Here is a 20,645-nt window from a genome sequence, read left to right as displayed (position 1 = left end):
TTTTGCTATATTATTGTACCCCCCATACCCATACTGCTGGGGACCAAACCTGGGGTCTCACACATACTATGCAGGTGCTCTAACCACTGAGAAACACACCTAAATTCCTCTGTTGTATCTATCGCTTATATGTTTCCTATTCCATTAGATAAAACATTCCTTGAAAGCAAAGACCATTACTTTTCATTTCCATTTCTTGCTCCTAGCTTGGTATTGACATAAAGTAGGTGTTCAGCACATGTCGGTGGAATAGCATTGTTGAGGACTCTCTCCATGGCTGTCCACCATCCTAACGAATCCAGAACACCTCAGCATCAGGTTCAGGCTTTCATCCCCTCCCTGCAGCAAGGTCAATGTGGGTTGAAATCCTCAGAAGCTGCATAATTTAAACCAGGCAAATGTAGAGGTGAAAGGGAAGGAAGGCACTGCCAACAGAGACAGCATGAGCAAAGTCACGGCACTGAGGCAATGACAATGATGATGGCAGTGGTAGTAGTAGTGATAATGAAGATAATTCATATTCATTGAGAGTCTCCTATGTACTAGGAACTTTTTCACTTTTTTCAGGTATTGGTTCATTGATCCCTGACAAGAGTTCTATGAAGAAGGTATCGTCTTCATTTACCAATGGAGGTGATAAGGCACAAAGAAAGAAATAAGTTGACCAAGATCACATAACAGTTAAGAAATAAAAATACATGGAGCCTGTTGCAGTGGCTCACACTTGTAATCCCAGTGGCTCAGGAAGCTGAGACAGGAGGATCACAATTTCAAAGCTAGCCCCAGCAAACTCAGTGAGTCCCTCTCTCTAAATAAAATACAAAATAGGGCTGCGGATGTGGCTCAGTGGCCAAGTGCCCCTGAGTTCAAGCCCTGTTATGCACCCCCCCCCAAAAAAAAATACATGGGGCAGAAGATTGTCATGATATAGTGACTTGATATGATAAAAAAAATTTCATTCTTGCACTTCCCTGTCATCCCTTCCTCCTGCCCACTACCAAATCTTCAATAAATATATGCCAGATCTTGTTTACCACAACTCTGCAAAAACATCCCTTAGTCTCTGATCCAAGGTTAAAAAATCCATTGTAACTGTTGCTCCTGGAGATAGCTGCAGAAATAAGCCAAGAGTTTTCCTAGCTTCATTTCTTTAACTTCCGTTTCCAAAACAGTGTGGCATATTTTAAAATGTTTCTTCCTTACAAGTAGAAATTGTCCTTAAAACTTAGTTTTTTGTCTGTGTAAAATGATTTTTTCTTCCTGTTTCCTTGACTTGGGCCAGAAAGGAAACAGCTTTCTGAAACTCAAATTCATTTCTTCCCTTAGTACTTGTCTTCCTTTCTGTATTTCTACCTCTCCTTGAAGCACTGATTGCTTTTAAGACTATTCTAGGGCTGGGGTTGTGGCTCAGTGGCAGAGCACTTACCTAGCATGTATGAAGCACTGGGTTCGATTCTCAGCACCACATATCAATTAAATAAATAAATAAAGGTCCATCAACAACTAAAAAAAAAAAATTTAAAAAAAGACTATTTTAACAACACGATTTAATACAGAAAAGTGTTTTGTTTAGTCAAGATCCTGTGACTAAGAGACTTTGCCCTTAGGCCCTCTTATGGGCTGAATTATGTCCCCCCAAGAATTTACATGGGGAAGTTCTAACCCTCAGTACCCCAGTTTGCCCCTGTATTTGGAGATGAGGTCTTTTTTTTTTTAAGATTTTTTTCTAGTTGTTGATAGACCTTTATTTTATTTTTTTATATGCAGTGCTGAGAATCGAACACAGTCCCTCACACATGTCAGGCAACTGCACTACCGCTGAGCCACAACCCCAGCCCCTGGAGATGAGGTCTTTAAAGAGGTAATTAAGTTAAAATGAGGGGGCAGGGTGTAGCTTAATGATAGAGTGCACACATGAGGCCCCTAATTCATTCCCCAACACCATGTACACACAAACAGAAGTTAAAATGAGGCCATGGGAAAAATAAACAAATAAATAAAACGAGGCCATGGGGTGGGCTTAATCCACTATGACTGGTGTCCTTATTTTATTTTATTATTTAAATATTTTTTTTAGGTGTAATTGGACACAATGCCTTTATTTTATTCACTTTTTTTTTTTTATGTGGTGCTGAGGATCGAACCCAGGGCCTCTCACGTGCTAGGCGAGTGCCTACCACTTAACCCCAGCCCCAGCCCCTGGTGTCCTTACTTTAAATAAAAAAGGAGGTTAGGATGCACACAGAATAAGAACCATAAACAAAAAGACACAGAGAAGATAACCACTGACAAGCTAAGAGAGGCCTCAGAAGAAACCAACCTTGCTGACATCTTAATCTTGGAATACTAGTCTTCCGAATTGTGAGAAAATAAAATTTCAGTTGTCTCACCCACCCAACCTGTGGTACATTATCATCGTAGCCCTAGAAAACTAACATAGGCTCTTGCTTATACCACCTCATTCATTGTGTCAAACACCCAACCTCGAAACCTTAAAACCAACAGTCTACTGGGTGTCTCTACTTTATCCCCTGACCCTTCAGAGTCAGTGTGTCCAAAACAAACTTTCACTGCTCTCTGTAAGCCTGCTCTTCTTTCAGGGTTCCCCACCCATATCAGTGATGGCACCTTGGTGACAAGCCAGAATCTAGTTGTCATTCTGGACCTTATCCTCTCTCCATTCCCTTTCCTATTATAAAGTGTTATCCATTCCATCTCTTAAATCTTTATTTCTTAATTTTTTGACTGAAAAATTCATATCCAAAGAAAAGTGTAAAGAACATAATGAACACTTCTGCACTATGTTGATGATTTTCTATTTATGGTTAGCTCTCCATATCACTGGAATCTACATGTCTGGATACAACTACCTTGAATATGTGAAAAACAGTGCATCTATACTGAACATGTCATTATTTATTAAATATAGTAGAACAACTATTTACATAGCATTTACATTGTATTAGATCATTAAGAGCAAACTAGAGATGATTTAAAGTATACAGGTTACATGCAAACACAATCCCACTTTGTGTAAGGAACTTGAGCATCCATGGATTTTGTTATCCACAGGGGATCCTGGAACCAGTCCCCCACATATACTGAGGGGCAACTGTATATCTTTATTTTTTCCTGAACCATTTGAAAGCAAATTGCAAACACGATATTTCATTTCTAAATACTTAAGTATGAATCCCCTAAAAATAAAGAGATTCTAAACATAACCTCAAAATCATAATTGCACCTAAAAATTAAATTTATTTTGATAATATAAACTATTATACTATTTTAATTTTTACCAATTGTCCCTAAAATGTCTTTTTTTTCCTTTTTAGTTGTAGTTGGACACAATACCTTTATTTTATTATTATGTGGTGCTGAGGATTGAACCCAGCACCTCACATATGCTAGGCGACTGAGCCACAACCCTAGTGCCCCCTAAAATGTCTTTTTAAGCTTTCTTTCCCATCCTTACACTATCCATAATCTAATAAAAATTAATGTCTTTCACTGATTAAGTCCCTTTAGATATTTTAAATTTAGGACAGTCCCATCCCTTCTTTACCTTTTATGATACTAATTTTTAAGATCCAGTCAGTTTTCTTGGGTTGAGGATGTAGCTCAGTAGTATAGAGCATGTATGAGGCCTGGGTTCAATCACCTGTACTATAAAATAATTTATAATAATAATGTTAGTTGTTTTGTAGAAGAATGCATATCCTGGATTCGTTTGATGAGTTTTCTTGTATTTAGAGTCTAAATACCTGTACCTATTTGTTCTTTTGATATCAGTCATTGGTCTTTGAGATATTTATTTCTTTCCCACACAAATATTCTAGATTTTTTATTTTATTTTTTTGGTTGCCCCAGTCAACCAAATTATCTAAAGTACTCTTATTCTTTGAGGCATGGTATTTAAAAAACAAGATTTGGGTCCTACATGTGCTTATTGTTAGGGCATAACTGCTACTAGGCCCTATCAAACAAGCTATGAACAATATAATCTTTTATTTTTTAAAATATGAATATTGACTGACATTTCTGATTCAAAAACAACACGATGGGACTTCTATAGTATTGTCTATATATTTATATACCACAGTAGAAATCCTGGGTCTAAGACAACAATTATTTGCGCTATCTTATAATATACCAAAAATTCAGAATTGTGAGACTAACACAGCTAAATTAATAAAATTACTAAGTAACATTCATGATACCCTTGCAGTTCTTTTGGTTATTACAACATATCCCCCACTAGGGAAGTATAATTAAAATATTATATTCTTGGGTGTGGGTTGTAGCTCAGTGGTAGAATGCTTGCCTAGCACATGTGAGGTACTGGGTTTGATACTCAGCACCACATAAAAATAACTAAAATAAAAGTATTGTGTCCATTTACAACTAATTTTTTTAATTTCTTAAAATTTATTTTCATCTGATTGTTGTTCCAACTTTATACACATTGTTAGACAAACTTGTTTCTTTTTATACTTACTTTTATGCTTTTATCTTTTACCTTTTTAATTTGCAAAAAAAAAAGTTTTACAACAATTTACACAGAAGTCATAAAAAAGGAGTACTCAGGGAAGTCTTATCTCTATCCTTATCTACTGAACTCACTAAAGGTAAATAATTTAGTTTCTTTTATCCTTCTTTTGAAACAAATACATCCCTGATTAACCCCTTTCTTTCTTTCTTTCTTAAAAAAAGGGTAGCTTGGCTTTTTTCACTCAACAATATACCTGGAAAATAACTACATATTTATTCATAGAGACCTTCATCTTTCTTTTTGATTATGTTAGTATGTGTGTATATATATATGTATGTATGTATATGTATATATATATATATATATATATATATATATATATATATATATATATATATATTTCACTGTGTTGCCCCCAGGCTGGCCTTGAACTCCTGGGCTCAGGTGAGCTAACCTCCAGAGTAGCTAGGACTATAGGTGCACATTAATACACCCAGCCTGTTCTCATTTCTTACTGCAACATACCATGTTTTCTCAATCTAAGACTCAAATTCCTTTATTTTTGGTATTTTAAAAAGCAAAGCAAAGCTTAAAGCAGTGTCAAGTGAATTTCTCAACCATAAAGCAGAGAGGTAAGTTGTGACATAGTTGTTTACTGTATTGTTCTAATCGTTTGCTATTAATGCAATTAAGTTACTTGAAAGAGCAGTACCACAAGAGGTAAATTTTACATAATCTGTAGTTATTCCTTGATGAACATATGTTCAAAATTATTAAGTTGTGATGCATTTTTAAGTAAAACGTTGTCATATATGCACAAGATTGCCTGTCACACACTACAAAGCAATTAAATATGGTACACATGGCCAAGTCTCTTGGGAGTAATGGCAATTTTCAAGACAAAGTTTGGTGTAAGCCACTTATGTATCAGAAAGTACACAGATACCAAATATCCATCAGTTAAAAACTTTCAGTAGGGCTGGGGTTGTAGCTCAGTGGTAGAGTGCACACCTAGCACGTACAATCCTCAGCACCACATAATAATAAATAAATTAAATAAAGGTATTTTGTCCAACTACAAATAAAAAATAAATATTAAAAAAGCTTTCAATGGATTTGTAAATGCAGTTTTTATTTAAAAAATTCCAGTTATATTAATGAAAAGACAATACAGACAATGGAAGTGAAATCCCAGCTATTGTTTATATTCTTTAAAAGTTTTCAGATAATTCTAAAATGTATAATCAAACTACATATACAGGATTCTCACTTTCACCACTGTTATTCCACCTTGTACTATAAGTTCTAGCCACAACTAGGAAAGAAAGATAAATAAAAGCCTACAAATTGAGAAGCAAAATGTAAAACTAATTTCTATTTGCAGATGACATGATTTTATATGTAGAAAATCTCAAGCCCTAATAAAGCTATTAGAGCTGATTAAAAAATTCAACAAACTTTTAGGGTATAAAATCAACATGTTAAAAATCAGTTGTTTATATTGCTTAATTTTTTCAATACTGGGGATGGAACCCCACTTTACCATGCAGCTACATCCCAGCCCATTTTATTTTTTTAGGGAGGGTCTCAATAAGTAACCAATGCTGGAGAGATATCCTGTGTTCTTGGTTTGGAAGACTTAATATTTAAAGATGGCAATACTCCCCCAAATGATCTACCGATTTAATGTAATCCTCATCAAAATTCCAACTCCATGTTTGCATAAATGGACAGGCTGATCCTAAGACTCTTATAGACCTGCAGGGGATCCTGAAGAGCTATACCCACCTTGTAAAAGGACAAAGTTGAAGAACTCACACTACCTTATTTTAAAACTTACTACAAAACTAATCAGTACAACAGAAGCTGAGCATGATGGCATGTGCCTGTATTCACTGCTACTCAGGAGGCTGAGGAAGGAGTATTACAAATTCTTTATGTTAGCCTGGGCAACATAAAGAGACCTCAAGTAAATACAATGAGAAAGAGAGAAACCAGTATGGAACTGGCATAGGATAGACATAGAGCAATGAAACAGAGCTGATAATCCAGAAATAACCCCCTACCACTATGGCAATTGATTTTCAACAAGAGTGCCAAAATCATTCAGTGAGGGAGAGTCTCTTCCACAAATGATGCTGGAATAAGTAGATATCGACATGCAAAAGAATGAAACTGGACGCCCTAACTCACACCATATTAAAAAAATTAACTCAGCTGGGTATAATGGTACATGCCTGTAGTTCATTTGGAAGTCTAAGACAGGAGGATTGCTTGAATACAGGAGTTTAAGGCAAGCCTAAGCAACATGATAAGATTCCTTATCAAAAACAAAACCAAAAGCACACTCAAAATCCATAAGGGACCTAATGTAAGAACTAAAACCATAAGATAGAGATACATTTTAATTAGATTAGAGCTGAGCATGGTGGCTTATGCCTATAATCTCAGCAAATCAGGCTCAGTAATTTAGTCAGGCCCTAAGCAATCAGTACCAAAAGAAAAAGAAAAGAAATTGTAGGGATAAATTTTTATGATTATGAATTTGGCAATGTACTTTATAAGTTGACACATAAAATTATACATATTTATGGTATTATGTGATGCTTCTTAATACATGTGCACATTTTATGATGTTCAAATCAAGTAAGCATTTTATTGCCTCAAACATCATTTCTCTGTGGTGAAAGCATTCAATATCCTTTCTTCTAGCTTCTCTGAAATATATAGTACATTAGACAATGTATTATTAAATGACACCAAAGCATGATCCATAATAAAAATTAGAAAAAAAGAACATCAAAATTAAAAAACATTTGGCATCAAGAAAGCAAAAAGACAACTTAAAGAATGGGAAAAATTATTTGCACTTCATATATCTAGGGCCTAGTATAAAGAACTCTTATGATTCAATAAGACAAACACTCCAAATTTTAAAATGGGCAAAGACCCCTGTATGGTTTAGATATGAGGTGTCCTCTAGAAGCTAATGTGAGAAAATATAAGAATTTTCAGAGGTGAAATGATTTGAGTCATGTGAGGCTTAATCTTATCAGTGGTGGATTAAATGGGTGGGGTAACTGTAGACAGGTAGGGTTTGGCTGGAAGAGGTAGGTAACTAAGGGCATGCCTTTGGGGTATTTTGTTCCTGCAGAGCAGAGTTTGCTCTTCGCTGTCTGTTTGCTGTGTCCTGAGCTGCTTTCTTCCTCCACACCCTTCTACCATATTTTGGCTTACCTTGAGCCCAGAGCAGAGGAATTGGCCATTCATGGACTGAGACCTTTGAAAATGTGTGCGTCAAATAAACTTTTCCTCCTCTAAAATTGTTCTTGTCAGGTCTTTTGGTCTCAGCAGCAAAAGAGCTAACTAAAACAATTTCTTACATACTTTTGGTAGGATAGTAAATTGATAAAGCCATTGTGGAAAACATGGAGGCTCCTCCAAAGGTTAAAAATAGAACTACCATTTAATCCAGTAATCACACTTCTGGGCATATATACAAAAGAAATGAAAGCAGAGTCTCAAATAGATAGTTTCACACCCAGTTTCACAACAGCATTATCCACAGTACTAACAATAGCTAGGAGGTAAATGGAAGTAACCCAAATGTCCACTGACAAATGAATTACTACACCAGAATTTATTCAGCCTTAAAAAGGAAGAAAATTCTGTCATGTGGATAAACCTTGGAGACTTCATGCTCAATGAAATGTGCTAGGCATAAAAAGACAACTATTGTTTAATTCCACTTATATGAAGTATTCAGAGTAATCATAATTGTAGACAGAAAGGAGAATGGTTACCAAGGGCTGCAAGGGAGGCAGGGACAGGGGGAGGTGTTTAAAGCATACAGTTTCCCTTTGGCAAGATGAAAATGTTCTGGAGGACTGTTCCACAACAATGTGAATATATTTAACATTACTGATGTGTACACTTATAAATGATTTAGATGATAAATTTTATGTTAAGAGCCACATGTGCACACCTGTAATCCTAATGAATGAGAAGGTTAAGGTAGGAGGATCACAAATTCCAGTCCAGCAACTTAATGATACACTGTCTCAAAAAAGGGTTGGGGGATGCAGCTCAGATGTAGAAAGCTCCTGGGTTCAATCCCCAGTACTGAAGAAAATAAAAATTTAAAAATAAATAAAGGTTTGATCTTCAGCACCACAAAAAAAGATAAAAGAAATCAAGGCATAGTCGTAGACTTTGCTCTTTGCCTTACATTAACTAAACTACTTCAATAAAAATAACTAGAGCTAAGCTGCTGCATAGCTGTACACACCTATAACCCCAGCTACTCTGGAGGCCACAAGTTTGAGGCCAGACCAAGCAATTTAGTCAGACCCTGTCTTAAAATTTAAAGGGTGGGGGTGGGGGGTGGGGGGATGAGGGGGTGGGGTGGGGTGCTAGGACCTAGTTCAGTGGTAAAGTGCCCCTGGGTTCAATTAAAAACAAAGAAACAACAAAACCTAGAGCCAAAAGGGAGAATAGTTAGAGCTTGAGTAGGCATTTTTTCAAAGAATATATACAAATGGCTAACATATGAAAAAAACAACATATTAGTCATTAAGGAAATGCAAATTAAAATCACAATGAGGTATCATTATTTCACCCATTAGGATGAATATGATTAAAACAAAAACAAAATATCAAGTGTTGGCCCTGAGTTAGAGAAAATAGAATCCCTCTTACATGGCTGGTGGGAATATAAAATGGTTCAGGTGTGGTGGAATACAGTTTATACAGTTTTGCAGTTCCCTCTGAGAGTTAAAACACAGAATTACTATATGATCCCGCAATTTCACTCCTAAGTTATGTACCCAAAAGTACTGAAAACAGGTACACAATCATAGCAACCTAATTCACAATAGTCAAGAAGAAAACAGTCCAAATGTACATTGATGTATAAATGGATAAACTGCAGTCTATACATACAGTAGAATATTATTTAGCCACAAAAAGGACTGTGAAATTGATACATGCTACAACATGGATGAACCTCAAAAACATTAGAAGGTATGTACAAATGGTTAAATATTGTATGATTCTAGTAACAGGGAATATACAGAATAGGCAAATCCATAATCCATACAGGCAGAAAATCCACTAGTGGTTACCAGAGGCTGGTGAAAATGGTAAATGGAGAGTAACTGCTTAATGAGGTATAGAGTTTCCTTATAGGGTGAAGAAAATATTTTGGAACTAGATAGAGGTAGGGGTTGCACAACATCATAAACGTAGTAAATGCCACTGAATTTTTCACTTTAAAATGATTTTGTTGGGCTGGGGATGTGGCTCAAGTGGTAGCGTGCTCGCCTGGCATACGCGAGGCACTGGGTTTGATCCTCAGCACCACATAAAAATAAGATAAAAATATTGTGCCACCTAAAACTAAAGAATAAATATTAAAAAATAAATAAATAATGATTTTGTCCAGGCTGGGGTTGTGCCTAGCATGCGTCAGGCACTGGGTTCAATCCCTGGCACCACATAAAAATAAAAACAAATAAAATAAAGGTATTGTGTCCATCTACAACTAAAAACAACAAAAAAATTTTTTTAAATGATTTTGTCCACCTGGGGGTGTAACCTAGCATTTGTGAAGCCCTGCACAGCAAAAAAAAAAAAAGTAAAAATATGAAAATTTGTCATGTCAATTTTGTCACCTCAAAACCAAAAAGATTACTTACCTAAATCGGTTTTAAAATGCACAATTTCACAAAAATTCTTTACATTAATGTCAATGACAAAATAGGATTTCATAGAATCTTTCCACTTTGAATCTGAATCAGGCCTACACTCAAAAACTTTGTGATATGGAAGAAGACAATGTGTAAAAATCTTGGAAAACAAAAATTATTTTTGTTTACTTAAAATGCAGTTTTTTTTTTGTTTGTTTTTTTCATTGAAGAACACAGTACAGAGGTTCAATGTAATAAACAATAAATGGTATTTCCTTCAGGGAACTGATTAGAAGTGTGGGCTTCAGAGTTAAATCACCTGGGTTCCCAGCCTTATTCTCCTAGGAATGTTTCTGGAAGACTAATCAAACGTACAATATTTTTCTCTACATTCTTTCTGTACTACTGAGTTACACCATTGCTTTTTGAAGATTTACTTCATTTATTCTCCCTCTGCTGGCTCGTTCCATAATACCACATCCCATGAAACTAATGCACACCTGAGGCGGGATTATAAGCATTTAATAAATATTTACTGAATTAGCTGCGTCTTGAGTGTATCAGAATGAAGAAAAGACATGAGTACAGAGGACAGATCATAAACAAATCGTTTATGGGGAACCATGTTAAGTATTATAAAAGAAAATAGTTCTATACTAGAGAATAAGGGTGAGTTCTATTTCAAGTAGTGTGGTTAGGATTCTCATAAAAGGTACCTTTAATCTGAGAATCCTCCATAGCATTAGCTGGTGACAAAAGGCAAGTTTGAGACGGGAAAGTCTATGAGGTCACGGTAAGGAGTTTGACAGTATTTAAGTACAGTGGGTAAGCAAAAGCGAACACTTCCAGCAGAGAAGTCAAGCAATTTTACGACTGGAAAAGATCGCAGAGGCTGTTAAATGTTGCTCAGTGGAAGAGACTGTTTAGCTATCATGGAAGCCCTGGGTTCAACTCCCACCCCCACTCCCAAAAAAGAAAATGATCAGCGGCAGGAGAGAAAGCAGGGAAACTTCTGGAGGTATCCGACGGTTGTCTGGACTTGGGGTAATCGTGCCTGCTGATTATGCGACAGAGGGACTGGGATGTCATTCTATCATAGGAAAGAGAAGATTACAGAGCAGTTAGAGAAGACAAGCGGATGACCCAGTGTTTCAAGGAATAACAAAGCGCTGCTTTCAGAATTTCTTGCTGTGATTCGAGGTATCAGCACAAGAGTACGCCCGGAACTGGAAACCTTCCAGTCAGAGCCCGAAAGACAACACAGTTCAAGAGGAGTCAAGTTCTGGTCCAGCCTTTGGTAGCACCAGATAAAGACTGTCAGAGGCGGAGCTGGGCCTCCGCAGTGACCCAGCTACAAAGTGCAGGCGAGAGCAGAAAATTAGGCAGTGAAGGGTCTCTCACAAGAGGTTGCGCCTCATCGGACAAGCAGGCCCGCGAGTTCACCTTCCCGGCGCTGATTAACCTCGCCCCGGAAGTGCATGTTCACTTCCGCTCACTCAGGCATCTGCTAATCTCGCGAGTGCTGAAAGCGCTATGTGACCTGGGTTAAGCGGAAGCCGGGCCTCTTTTTCGTGGCGCCTTGTGGGCGATCAGCTGCTCCAAGATGAAGGTAGGTTGTTGTGGCGGGTGTTGATCTAGGCTTCGGGAACTTGGATCAAACCTTGGAACACTTCGTCAGTCCCAGCACACCAAGGTCCAGGCTCCAGGTGGAGAAGGGTGTAAGGCAGGATAACGTGTGCACTTCTTGGGCCAGAGCTCTTTGGGAAAGCGGATGGCGGACGATTACGACCGGAGTTGTGTAGTTCTGAGAGCGCCATGGTGGCGTTCCCGCGCCCAGCCGGGACAGATGCTGGCGGCGTGCTCGACCTATCCTGCTATTTTTAACTCTCTTTTACTTAAGTCGGGCTCCCTGTACGGTGGCGGTAATGACGGGAGCCTTAGGCCTCGCAGTCATTCCTCAGGGCCGCAGGGAAAACGTGCCCTGTTAGTGTTTTGCTTGGCTTGCATCATTAACATGGGGTTATGATGAGTAAAATCACCAAATATTACTGATTGAGATTGGCTTGAATGGCTTGTGGTGTTATTGCCGTTGTGGGGAGTTCTGCAGTTACCTGTTTAATTTTTCCTTCTACTTTTAATCCTAGCTGAATATCTCCTTCCCAGCCACTGGCTGTCAGAAACTCATTGAAGTGGACGATGAACGCAAACTTCGTACTTTTTATGAGAAGCGTATGGCCACAGAAGTTGCTGCGGATGCTCTGGGTGAAGAATGGAAGGTAACAGTTAACTGTGGCATTGTCACGACTGTTTTAAGAGAGTAAACGCTCTGGGAATTGGTGTTTGGAATGGGGTTTGCTTTAGTTTTCTGACTTGGGTTATCACTTTGTGAAGTAGAGTTATCACCTGATGGGGTTCTGTAGTATGTAAATGAGTTTGCCAATGCACTTACTTGACAAGTTGGAAATACAGACAAAACTTTGATCAGAAGTTTAAATTGGTCTTATTGAATTACACTTCTGTAGAAAAGAGGTGTGGGTCACTAAAGGCCATAACACTGAATTTAATAAATTTGGAATAGAAATGTTACATGTGTGGTGTTTTCCTGCAGGGTTATGTGGTCCGAATCAGTGGTGGGAATGACAAACAAGGTTTCCCCATGAAGCAGGGTGTCTTGACCCATGGCCGTGTTCGCCTACTACTGAGTAAGGGGCACTCATGTTATAGACCCAGGCGAACTGGAGAGAGAAAGCGCAAATCTGTTCGAGGTTGCATTGTGGATGCCAATCTGAGCGTTCTCAACTTGGTTATTGTAAAAAAAGGTAAGGTTTATGTTTGCTTTTTATTGAAATTGACTTAAAGCTGTTTGTCCAAATACTTTTTCATTTGCAGTATAAGGAGGTTGTTGGATTAAGATGTTTCTGTTAATTTTCTCTTTGAAGGAGAGAAGGATATTCCTGGACTTACTGATACTACTGTACCTCGAAGACTGGGACCCAAAAGAGCTAGTAGAATCCGCAAACTTTTCAATCTCTCTAAGGAAGATGATGTCCGCCAATATGTTGTCAGAAAACCCTTAAACAAGGAAGGTAGGAGATATTATGCAATTTGGACCTGCTTAATTTTTAGGAATTTGTCACTGGTATTTTGCATGCATGTAGAAAGTAGAATTTGTTCCTTTGAAGTGTAAGCATTAACTGGAGTCTGATTTAAAATAACATACTTTAAATTCATTGCTTTTGGGCTTAGGAATGATGTGAAAGTTGAAAAATTATGGGATTCTGAAGGTACTCTCACCTTAACACCCATTTGATATGTTAGAGATTCTGAGGGATTTTTTTTTTTTGGCCTATAGAAAAAATAGATGCTTTTTTTTTTTAAATCTACTGAAATTGATTAAATTTCTGGTCCTCTGACTCCTTCTTTGAAATGTGAAGAACAATAATAAAATTGTGAAAATTAGAAAAATACTTATTCCTAAATATAAAGGAACAAGCGTTTGCAATTGGTAATTCTAAGAATACATATACATATTATATGTTGGGCAACATAGCCATCACCACTGAGGTCCACATCAGTGATACATACATAACATTATTGTTTCTTCAGTCAAAGGTATAATATTTTCATTGGATAGAATTATCCCGTTGTCTTCTTGACATCTGGAAAAAGAATAATTTGGATTTTGGTTTTCAGGATATCTGTACTTAGTGTATAGTTCCAACTATTTAGGCACCTACCCTGTGCTAGGTACTATGTTAAGTGCTGGGGATGTGGTATGAATTGACAGTCTACCTTTAGGAAGCTTATGTTGCAGAAAATGTAATTGGCAAATGTGGCACTTTTCCACGATCACACCTCTGGAAACCCAATCTGTAGAAACCGATCTAGTTGACAGACGTGTTTTTAAGATGGCACCTGTCTTTTGTGGAAGGTATGGGCTTAACTATTTAGCAGAGCCTGAATAATTGAACATTTACTCTAAGATACTGAGGTGTCACTTCCACAAAGCGACTGTGAACTAAAACTACGTTTGAGAAGCTTTATGTATGTTGGGGGTGGAACCCAGGGCCTTGTGCATGTTGACCATGCCTTCTAAGTTATACTCTGACTCAATAAAGTATTCTTGAGGAATTATTTCAGTCATTTGAATTTTTAGGTAAAAAACCCAGGACCAAAGCACCAAAGATTCAGCGTCTTGTTACTCCACGTGTCCTGCAACACAAGCGCCGGCGTATTGCTCTGAAGAAACAGCGTACTAAGAAGAATAAAGAAGAGGCTGCAGAATATGCCAAACTTTTGGCCAAGAGAATGAAAGTAAGTCTTAATAAGATTTGGGGGTAGGGTGAAGCAGGACTGGCTTTTTCTATCTGTGTTTTTCACCTAGACAAAGTTTTAATTGTGTGTGTGTTTTTTTTTTTTTTAATTTTCTTTAGGAAGCCAAAGAAAAACGCCAGGAACAGATTGCCAAGAGACGTAGGCTGTCTTCTCTGAGAGCTTCTACTTCTAAGTCTGAGTCCAGTCAAAAATAAGAATTTTTATCAGTAACAAATAAATAAGATCAGACCTTCAAACTTTGACTTGTCATTACTGATTTGACATGAGTAGAAAATGGATGGAAAAACACGTCAGAAAGGGAAGCAGTGGAAAAAGTCTGCTTACAGGAGATGCATGAAATGATGTTCTTTAAATTCAGAGACTGACATGACACTAGTTGACCAGCAAAGGTTTCTTTTTGAAGATGAGTGGCTCAGGAAAGGATTCTTAATATAATAAAATATTACCTTTGCAGAAAGTCATAACTTAAGGTAAATAAAAAACTACCACCATTAAGTTGTTTTGAGTAATAAGGAGTTGACTCCCAATATAAGGAACGCTTGCAGGATCGCATACTGTGGCCCACTAGAGCACTGGCCTAGCATGCAGCAGGCCCTTATATCAGTCTCCTGCACCACACATGAAAGCTAAACTGGTTCAGTTTCCACAGTAACTGACCTGTTTAGTTCTAGTATTTATTTTTGGTAGTAGGGTTTAAATCCAGGGTCAGTTACTACTGAGCCACATTGCCAACCCTTTTTTGAGACAGGGTATCAGCTGATTAGGGCTTCACTTAGTTGAGCCTTGAACTTTGAGTTGTGCATCCTCGTCTTCCAGTGTTGCTAAAAATTAACAGATGTGTGCCACTACATCCAGCTTGGGGTAGCAGTATCTTAAGAAGGCACAAGAGGTGTATTTTCCTATAGTACAATACATTGAATCAGCTAAGTGAATCCAATAACTCATTTCTGGTTTCCTATGACTTGCTCAAAGAATTTAAAGTTTCCTAAAAGGACAATAATGGGATAATCACAAGGTGATACTCTGTTACTAAGAGTTCTGCTGTGTTGAGAGTACCTGGTTGTGATGCATAGAACATTAAAAAAAAAAAAAAAAAAAAACAGGATATTTCTTTTTTGTGTGTGCTGGGGATTGAACCCAAGGGCGTTTTACCACTGAGCTATATCTAGCCCTTTTTTTGTGTGTTTAGCCTCAGACTTCCAAGTCTGCCTCAGTTTCCTGAGTCACCTGAGATTACAGGACTGTACCATCACACCAGGCAATAACCAGCTTTCTTTAAGGAACACAAATAACCATGAAAAAACATTTGGCTCCTCTATAGTTTTCTAGGTAATTAGTTGGGTATTTCTGATTAGAATCTACAGGTATTTTGTTTAAAAAATAGTGTTAAATTTGTGTACCAAGAATTATATTAGCTACCCTATTTATGCTTATACATCAACCATGCATGTTGCTATGATCAACATAAATAAAGATAAATCATATCAAAACATAAGACTTTGCTCAACAACTAATTTTGAAAGATTATTTCTAGCGATCACTAGGATTAAGTTAAAGTGCTCCAAAAGTATATTTCTAAAATTTTCCATACTTCAGATATCTGATAGCTTTTTTTTTTCCCTGTAAATTTTTTTTTGGGGTATCAGGAATTGAGCTCAGAGATACTTAATGACTGAGCCATATCCATTTTTAGGTGCTCTTTTTGTGTAGGTGCTGAACAAAGCCTTTTAGAGATTTGGTACTAGAAACTAGTCCCTGTAGATTTAAATTGAAGGAGTTAGACTGGTTCTAAGATATAGCTAAATTATGTTATAAAGCCAGATACAGCAGTGCAGACCAAGGCAGGAGGATTGCAAGTTCAAGTCCAGTAGAGGCAATTTAGCAAAACCTGGTCATAATTTAGGGGAAAAAGGGTAGGGGTTGTAGCTCAGCGGAGAGGCATGTGTGGGGCACTGGATTTGATCCTGAGCACCATGTTAAAAAAAAAAAAAAAAAAGATATTGTGTCCCTCTGCAACTAAAAAAATTTAAAAAAAAAATGATGGAAGAGGTACACTGGGCATATATAACTCAGTGGAAAAGCCCACCTGAATTCAATCCCCAGTACTGTAAAATAATGTTATTTTTTTTTTTTTTTAAAGTTATAATTTGATCTGGTTATATATAAATGTAAAGATATCTTCAGCATACTTTAAAACATGAAGTGCACTTTGGTAATGATTTAGTTCAAACTAATAAAACAGCAAAACGATATTGGAATTCTAATGATCACAAAGATTCATACTAAACAGATTCCAAGAGCCTTAAAAACATAACAGACAAGTTAGCAAATTTAAGAATATTTTTTATTTTATTCAGCCTGTTATTTTTATATGCAAGGTAATGAAAAGATTTATTCAGTCCATAAGTGTTAAGTTGTAAGTTGCAAAAATTTACACTCGAGATAGTGCAAAAGATGCATTTTTGAAAATAATGTAGATTTACATAATGTCTGATTAGTTTTTTCACTTAGCCCTTTCATAATAAATTCAGACTAAAAGTTTTGTGTACGTCAAATTCACCCTTAAATGGTGCAAGATAGTTAATATTTTTAAGGTTATACCATTTTAGAAGGGAAATCTGTGCTCTTTAGTATATGAAAGTAAATTTTTTGTGTGTGTATCAAATGATTTAGTCTGCATAATTATAAAAGCACACATAAAACCACTTGCTTTTTAAACTATGCAGAGTTAAGGCAAACTTACTGTAATGGGCATTTTTAACAACAACAAAAAAAACATGATAAATGTCAAAGTGAGGCCATAATTTACTTAAAACTAGTGACAACAAACTCAAGCTTTAAAGTTATAAGACTTAATTTGATTCAACCTAAAAAATTATTTACAAATGCACATTTTTACTCACAGGCATATAAATCTAAATATTGTACAAGAATAAAACTTTAGTGTGCAGTGCAAGTTTATCCCACAGGTTTCAAAAGGTGATCAACAGCAACAATTTACATGCCTGAACAAAGACTTCAGGACCTAAGACAATATACACTTGCATTTTCAGCATAACTCAAAACTTACAAATAGCTTCATAAGTTATGAACTTTAGTTAATTTCATTTTGACTGTTTGACTTCTAATTTTAAAGCCCTTGCAAATTAACATGGGAAGAGGATGAAGGAAGTACCTGGATATTCAACATATCCATTAAGCAAGGTAATACATAATTAAAAAGATGAAGGCATATATTAAATTTAAAGTCAGATCAGGTAATTTTGACTACAAATGAGATTAGTAGTAGTCATTTATTTAACAATGAGACCCCTTTCAGAAAACTATTGCAACATGCAATCTAAGTTTTAATAAATACACACTTATAATATACACATACCTACACAACCCTACACATTTACAGTCATACACAAGTAGTAGCTCTTATAATTAAGATATTTCATTTGTTCGGGGGTTAGGCAAGTTTCATTTCCCATTCCCCAAACCCAACAGCTTCAAATATTAACAAATGCCTGGGATGAATGGTTTCTCGTTTCTATAAAACTACCACAAATACAGAGAAATCCAAAACAGTTCCAGCAGAAGCAGAGAAACAGTTCAGGAGTTGAAAATCTTCAATATCAATAAACTTCAGGGCATTTAAATGAGATTTTACACTTTGATATAATTCAATATTATTTACAATTCATTGTATATTGTCCCCAAGAGTTATTTCAGTTTTCACCAATTCCTAGGATGTGGAAAAACCTTGGATATTTTCAATTTATTCTCCAGCACTATATCAAAATTCTAATGAATCTCTTTAAATGAGAGGTGCTCCAAAACATTTTCTGCACCATTCCACACTAACACTTGGTGGAGCATCAATTTTCTGTAACTTTTCAAGAACCTCTGAAGGTAGACTATTGTATGCGAGTCCATATTCATTGTCAAAAGCCTCTGAAAGACATTTTCAAAAATGTTAATTTGTTAACAAAGCAAAAATTATGCATTTTGAAATGGTACTGAGTCATATTTATGTTTAAACTACATATTTTAAGGTAGAAATCACTTAAAGGCAAGTATTTACTTTTTTTTTTTTTTTTAACAGCACTATTGACCCAAGACCTCATGCACACTATGCAAGTGTGATCTCTCACTAGGCTACACCCCCCAGCCCAACAATAAATTTTTAAAAAATCATTTTAGTAAATAAAATTAAGACTGAGGAATCCCTCATTAACCAACTTACCAATATCAATATTTTCTCTTCCAAGAGACACTAATGATAAGAAGAGTATTTCTCTGTATAAACTCCTATAAAACAAATATATTTTAAAAGTGAATGGCAAATAGCATTTAAAAATATATACAGAAATACGATTTTATTTCTTAATAGTGAAAACATTAATTTCCAAATATCTAGTTATGTACCCACTCATATAAATATCCTGGCTTGGATATGCTACAGGTATATGAGATCTTTGAAGGATGCTGAGTGAAAGGTACTCTGAATTCTTTGTGTTAATATTGCAGTGTCCAGTAAGTATTTCAAACTGTGCAAGTCTTTGGGATGGGTTGTAGTTCAGTGGTACAGTGTTTATCTAACATGCACAAGGCCCTGGTTCAGTTCCTAGCACCACACACAGACCCACACACACCCATAGGAAAAAAAAGGGTGGGGGGAGGTAATGGACTTAAAGCTTCACTCCATACACAATTAAAAACAGCTGATTGGAGAAAAAAAAATGGCTGGGCATGGTGGCACAAGTGAGTTTGAGGCCAGCCTGAGCAATTTAGCAAAATCAAAATAAAAATAGAAGGGGCTGAATATATAGTGTGGTGCTACAGAACTCCCAGATTCCACTCTCAGTACTGTAAACAAAACAAAAAACCCTACCCACAAACAAAAATGGCTTTTATTTGCTTATTATTATCTTTTATACTAGGGATTGAACCCAGAGGTGATTAACCAGTAAGCCATATCCCTAGCCCCTTTCTTATTTTTTATTTGAGACAGGGTCTCACTAAATTGCTGAAGTTGGCCTCAAACTTGTGATCCTCCTGCCTCAGACTCTCAAGTCACTGGGATTACAGGCATGTGAAACCATGCCCAGCTGATTTATTTTTTTGATGCTAGAGACTGAACCCAATACCTTGAGCATGCTAGGCAAGTGCTTTACACAGTTACATTCACAGTCCACAATTTTTAAAAAACATTTTAAGTAATATTAAAACAATTTAATTTCTAACTAAAACTTTTAAAAAACAGAGTTTTTTTCTGATATTTTGCCACTCAATAAAGTAAGAAGTTAATTTTCCAAGTCAGACATGGGTCTAAAACCCTTGGACACAATGTGAAAGAGAGAGAGAATTTTTTTAATATTTATTTTTTAGCTTTTCGGCGGACACAACATCTTCGTTTGTATGTGGTGCTGAGGATCGAACCCGGGCCGCACGCATGCCAGACGAGCGCGCTACCGCTTGAGCCACATCCTCAGCCCCCACAATGTGAAAGAAAGGTGGTATAGTCTCCTATTTAATCCAATAGAAAAGGATATATCACCTAAAAATATCAAAAAATGAAACATTAAAAATAAGCTTCATGTTGGGCGCAGTAGTGCAAGCCTGAGGCTCTGGAGGCTGAGGCAGGAGGATCCTGAGTTCAAAGACAGCCTAAGCAATGATGAGGTGCTAAGCAACTGGTAAGACCCTATCTCTTAAAAAAAAAAAAAATACAAAATAGGAATGGGGATGTGGCTCAGTGGTGAAGTACCCCTCAGTTTGATCCCCAGTATACAAAATAAAAATTTTTTAAAAAAAAAGCTTCATGAAGCAATTAAAAGCAAAGATGAGGGGGAAACTAATGAACTAAACTGATTTACAAAAGGAAAAAATTAGGAGGTAATGCTAATTCTAATTTCATCTCACACAGCTTTCTTTAGAACCTTCAGAAACTATAACATGACATTTCTAGTATTAATTTCTTGCTGTAAACTACTGATGCATGAAGCAAGCTCCTCCTTAGACTGAGGAGGACATCTCTTAACAGTTGAGATTACAAGTGGATCCATCCATTTTCATGATCAAATCTTTCTCTATAACTTCTGAGATACATTGAGTAAGGAGACTTTAAGAGGACTCTGGAAACA

The 20,645-nt window shown here is 36.6% G+C and overlaps 2 protein-coding genes across 3 annotated transcripts in view; one reads left to right on the top strand and one right to left on the bottom strand.

Annotated features, from left to right (window-relative positions):
• Window positions 1-11,683: 11,683 nt before the first annotated feature.
• Window positions 11,684-14,750, top strand: Rps6 (ribosomal protein S6). Its single transcript, XM_027950605.2, has 6 exons — window positions 11,684-11,788; window positions 12,324-12,455; window positions 12,788-12,998; window positions 13,119-13,265; window positions 14,336-14,493; window positions 14,613-14,750. Exons 1-6 carry the CDS (start codon window positions 11,783-11,785, stop codon window positions 14,706-14,708), a joined length of 750 nt encoding a protein of 249 aa, XP_027806406.1. The 5' UTR covers window positions 11,684-11,782; the 3' UTR covers window positions 14,709-14,750.
• Window positions 14,751-16,836: 2,086 nt separating this feature from the next.
• Dennd4c (DENN domain containing 4C) overlaps window positions 16,837-20,645 on the bottom strand; it is a 100,449-nt gene continuing 96,640 nt past the window's right edge. For both annotated transcript variants that reach the window (XM_027950615.3, XM_027950616.3), the window contains 2 exons: window positions 18,746-18,810; window positions 16,837-18,453 (listed from right to left, as the gene is read on the bottom strand). In XM_027950615.3, coding sequence (XP_027806416.2) covers window positions 18,317-18,453; window positions 18,746-18,810 — 202 coding nt within the window. In that variant the 3' untranslated portion in view covers window positions 16,837-18,316. The remainder of the gene's footprint in view (window positions 18,454-18,745; window positions 18,811-20,645) is intronic.

Source organism: Marmota flaviventris, chromosome 13 (genome assembly GCF_047511675.1).
Source record: "Marmota flaviventris isolate mMarFla1 chromosome 13, mMarFla1.hap1, whole genome shotgun sequence".
In the NCBI taxonomy this organism is placed as follows: Eukaryota; Metazoa; Chordata; class Mammalia; order Rodentia; family Sciuridae; genus Marmota; species Marmota flaviventris.
This window is presented reverse-complemented; position numbering and strand designations above follow the sequence as displayed.